General features: G+C 38.3%; 1 protein-coding gene and 1 pseudogene across 1 annotated transcript; one reads left to right on the top strand and one right to left on the bottom strand.

Moving 5' to 3' along the window:
• Nucleotides 1–372: 372 nt before the first annotated feature.
• LOC140862219 (putative late blight resistance protein homolog R1A-3) lies at nucleotides 373–3,201 on the bottom strand. Its single transcript, XM_073265226.1, has one exon. It carries the CDS (start codon nucleotides 3,199–3,201, stop codon nucleotides 373–375), a length of 2,829 nt encoding a protein of 942 aa, XP_073121327.1.
• Nucleotides 3,202–3,903: 702 nt separating this feature from the next.
• On the top strand, nucleotides 3,904–4,835 carry LOC140867817 (glyceraldehyde-3-phosphate dehydrogenase, cytosolic-like; annotated as a pseudogene).
• Nucleotides 4,836–5,166: the final 331 nt, after the last annotated feature.

The following is a 5,166-nucleotide window of genomic DNA, read 5'->3' on the forward strand; positions in this document are numbered from 1 at the left end:
TAATTAATAAAAATATTATTCATATAATATGTAAAAATATTGATTAACGATAAAATATTTTTTTATAATCATGAAATTAATTTTATAATTTGTAAAAATATGTTGAATAAAATTAATTAATATATGTGAAATAAAAGAAATATTCCGAGAATATTTCTTTTTGTGTAAGATTTGGTGTAAATGAGTTGGGGATGGATGTTGTGTTTGGTGCAGAAATTGCACCAAAATGGTGTTTGTGGTTAGAGATGACCTCAATGAATCGGGGGTTCAGCATTAAACTTCGAAAATCATCCGTTCAAAATGATCGAATCATCTTCGAGTTCTTTTCGAGTCTATTATAATTTTTTCAAAGAAATGAAAGCAAATTACTTCCTACCATCTCATTACAAACAGTGGCGGAGGCCAGAACAGATCCATTAGCCTTGAAGTGGATGGCAAAAAGTTGTCTACCTCTTTGGAAAGATTTTGCCAAACTGATCTTTTGTGGTACAAAACTCGAAAACAATCATTTCCATAGCTCTGTTGCTTCTCCAGTATTTCATTTGCTGAATCCAAAACAGAATCTTTGCAACCTTCCAACTCGATCATGGCAAGCGTCGGGCTTTCTCCTATTCCAGATGGTATCTTGATCAACCGAGAGCACCATCGAACAACGAGGCGCTCGAGGCTCGGGAAGTGGTTCCAGTCACCTCTCCAATGCCTCAAGCTCACACTTTGAAGTACCAAAACTTTTAGTTTACAGAACTCGTCTTCATTTGGCTCCCACTCTGCCCCGAGGCAAGCGTGTTCGATCAGTTTGAGGACTTCAAGATTCGGTAATGAACCTATGATCGCCAGATCATGCCACGGGATTCCGACGCCACCTAAAGTCAATGTCTTGAGTGATGGTGGAAAATGAAACTTGAACATTGACTGTGAAATCAAGTTTTTGTAGAGTCCTTTGGATGGAATCACACGTATCTTCAGAGCTTGGAGTTGATGTAGATAGGCAAGATTCTCGAGTTCGTAGTCCGACCAATTTTTTTCGCCGAAGCTGCGAGAGTCGTATAAAACATCGACTTTCGTGATGTTTGGAATGCTCTGCAACATTTCCTCAGTGAATCTCAGATTGCACAATCCTGACACAGTTTGGAGATCTTCAAGAACTAAACGGTTTCCACAAAAATCGAACTTTGCAAGAACAGGATCGAGCAAACGAGCTCCGTAACACTTTACATGCCTTAAATGTGTCATGATCCAGATTCCCACAGGCAAGTGACTTTCCCTATATTCCTTGGATTTTCGAAGAATAATCAAAGTTTGGAGATTCCATAACTTTGTTATGGATGCAGGTATATCCCCGTTACATATCAAAGCGATGTAGCGTAAATTCAGAAGCTCCAAAACTTGAGATGGGAATTCAGTAAACTCTACTTGAGTAGCATCAAGTACCCTAAGTAGTTTGAGTCTTGAGAACACACTCGAGCCAATAAAGCTTTGTCCCACGCAAACAAGCGAACGAACGGAAGGGGTACATGACAAGAAGTCAGGAATAAGCAGAATGTGCTTGGCTTTTCTCATTGGATGAATGCTTATGCGACGCTCGCTTGTTGAACCTGGTGGAAACAAACTGGCGCTACTTCTTGTTATTTGAAGGAACTTCTCATTCTTGGCTTCTTTTAAGCAGAAATCGAGCAAGATATCATGAATCCTGAAAGTTTTGATTCTTCCTTTTGAGTTCTTCTTAGACACTAAAATTAGGCTTCTATCAACAAGGTCTTCCACACACCTCTCTGCCACCTCCTCCGGGCTCTGACCGCGAACTTGTCTCAGAAAACCTTCAGCAGCCCATATTTTAGTGAGTTTGGAAACACTTATCTCATAAGCTTTCGGGAAAACTCCCATATAAAGGAAGCACGCCTTCAAATATTGAGGTAAATAGTTGTAGCTTAATCTCAGTATGTCTGAGCATTGATCAGCACTTGTGGACACTAATGAAGATACATTTTTAGCGATGGATTGCCACGCCACTCGCGTTTTCTTTATCCTGGAGAGTAATCCACCAATTACCACAATTGAAAGGGGAAGTCCTCGACAATTATGTGCAATAGTCTTCCCTATTTCTTTTAAATGGATAGGGCAAGGTTCATTACCAAAAACTTTAGCACAAAGTAGCATCCAACTTTGATCATCACTTAGAAGAGAAATCTGATGAAGAGTTCTTGAAGGGCTAGCATACACGGCCACATCTGCAATCCGAGTGGTCAACATGATTCGACTTCCGGCTTTGTCATCTGGAAACATCATTTTCAAGGCATCCCAAGCATTAATATCCCAAATATCATCTATTGTGATGAGGTACCTTTGACCCTTCAAGTTTTGGTACACATGAAGTCCTAATCGATCCTCACTCTCTCGTTGCATTTCCTCGGTCAATTTATTCATTGAGCCCAGCATATCTAACAGGATTTCTCGTACACTATATGATTGAGATACAGTGGCCCAAGCACGAATGTTGAATTGATATACAACATATGGATCATTATAAACATGTGTTGCCAAAGTAGTCTTACCGATACCTCCCATCCCAACGATTGGGATGACCTTGAGAGCAGATGATTGTCCGGTAAGTTGATCCTTAATCCGCATTAAGTGATCTTCAAATCCCACCATGAAGTTCTCTGTTGTACTTGAAACAAATTTTGATGAATAATCCTTACACATTATCTCCTCTTGCATGAAGGAACCTTTTACTTCTATGATCTCCAACCCCATTTTTTCCTTAATCTTTGTCGCTTCTCCAATTATGGAATCAACTTTCTTTATCATCAGCTCAATATTGATTCGCCCCATCATCGCCTTCTTATATGGGAATAACTTGTATGTATCATTCCTAAACGCAGCAACAAGATGCATGAGATAGTCCCTCGTCTCACTAGCGAATGGCCGGAAATCATGATTCGAATCAGATAGATTGTTCGAATGGAGGTCCATCAAATCTTCAGCTTCATAAGCTGCATCTCTTATTCTTCCTTCCAGAAGAGTTGCTCTTTCATTGCTTTCATGGGATGGATTATATTCTTCCAAGAACCGCTGCAAGAATTCAAGTTTTTCGTACAACGACTCGATATCTTTCTTCTTACAAGGTAAGGAATATATATGAGGGTGAAGGAGGATGTTCTGGAGAGTTAGCTGAAGCGAGATTATAGCAGCATAGGCCATGTTAAATCTCCTCTCAGTTTCATAACAAGATACAAACAGAAGCTCTGGTTGTGACTTGTGACCGACAAATAATTTGTTAAGGAAAGTAAACGCTTCTATCATGGATAATGAAAAAAAAATAGGAAAACTGTTGATTAGTCTTATATATTTGTTTCTTTTTATTTTGGTCTTTTTTTTTTTAAGTATGTTATCTTTGTCTTCTTCTTATTTTTTTTCTATTTTAATAATTTTTTTGAATGGGTGCTGACATGAAACCAATATAATATTGATGTGACGGTGATATGCATGGTGTGAAATCAGTACTCCCAATGAAAAGGGATTAACATTGGAAAAATAAAAAAATTAAATTAAATTTTGATAATATAAACGACTACAATCACATAATGACAAAATTACGGGATCAAAATATAGTTATATATATATATATATATATATATATATATATATATATATATCTACTATAATCTAAATAAGCCAGTTTGAATTGTGAATTTCCATGTATACTCTTAGCTATCAGGTTTAAATTTGGTTTCTCCATGTCCTCGGTTATGATTTCATGCTTTGTACCATGTAATTAATATATGGGCTCAGCGCCTCAGCCGCTCATTTATTTGCTTCGGCCGTTACTTCCCTTTTCATTTGTGCATTCCTTTACCATGGTAATAATGGTGGCTTAGTTAACTCATTCACGTTGTGGTACAATCTCCATATCGCCTGATTTTTTTTCCCTCAGACTTTTTATTATCTGTTGCCTCAGTTTTCCTCCTTCTGCCTCCCATGACGTGGGGTAGAGGTAGAGTAGACGGCCGGCTGCCATCTCGAGCTTTCCCTCATGGTATGTGTTTTGCTCTCTCCTCTTTTCATCTCCCGATGTATGTTCTTCTCATTATTTTTCTGGATGGTTTTCAAGTAGTTGTTTTAATTTGGCAGCGGAGTTTGACACTCTTCGCGTGTTGGTGTTTTTGCGCTCTGGCATGGCTTTTCGTGTTCCAGTCATCGATATCTCAGTTGTCGATCGATCTCACTACAAGGCTCGAGAAGGCAGCTTCATATGATGAAATCAAAGCAGCGATCAAGTAAAATACCATTTTCTTGTTTCTTTTAGACCACAGAAATCCCTCCTCGGATTCAGACTCATTTTGCCGAATGGGGTCTGACTTGTTTGCTGTTTCATATGGAGGAATCTGAGGGTAAGTTGAAGGGTATCCTAGGATACAAAGAAGATGATGTGGTGTCTACCGACTTTCTTGGTGACTGCAGGTGATCGTCTTCTCCGGCTGTTTTCCACTCTTTTTCGACCTACTGATTTCCTTTGTTCGTTATTTTGATCTATAAATCCACTAGAAATTAACGTTTGAGCCATGGAACTTACTACCTTTATCCATGGCATCAATGTAGGTCAAGTATCTTCGACGCCAAGGCCGAAATTGCTCTAAACGACAACTTCATCAAGTTTCTCTCTTGGTACGACAATGAATGGAGTTACAGGTAACTCACATTACATTAAAGTGGTATTTTCATTGCCAACATTGGGATCAGTAAGTGCATTCATTTCTGATGTAAATCTGACTTGCATTGCATGTGACAGCAACCGCGTGATCGACCTGATTCGTTACATGGCGACGTCTGCTTGAGTTGTACGTTTGAAGGAGATCAAGTTTCATTTCATTCATCTCGATTTCGTTTTTGTTGTTTTAGATAATTAACCGAGCCATTGGCTTTCCCGAGGATTTTTTAAGTTTTTCTAGCTGAGAATATTATTAGCTTCTGAGTACACGTCAAACAGAGTTCATTGATTCGCATTTCTGTTTGAATTTTTGCACTTTATGTATGAGTGGTTTCGCAAGTTGCTTAATCTTTGCAATGAAATTAGTTAAATGAAAATTTGAGATTGATATAAAATATTATTATCATTAAAATCTCCAATAATAAACAGCGCAATTATTATAAATTGTAGGACCAAGC

This window comes from Henckelia pumila, chromosome 4 (assembly GCF_033568475.1).
Source record: "Henckelia pumila isolate YLH828 chromosome 4, ASM3356847v2, whole genome shotgun sequence".
In the NCBI taxonomy this organism is placed as follows: Eukaryota; Viridiplantae; Streptophyta; class Magnoliopsida; order Lamiales; family Gesneriaceae; genus Henckelia; species Henckelia pumila.

Coding starts and splice junctions, on each gene's coding strand:
- LOC140862219 (XM_073265226.1), bottom strand. CDS start 3,201: ATGGCCTATGCTGCTATAATCTCGCTTCAGCTAACTCTCCAGAACATC.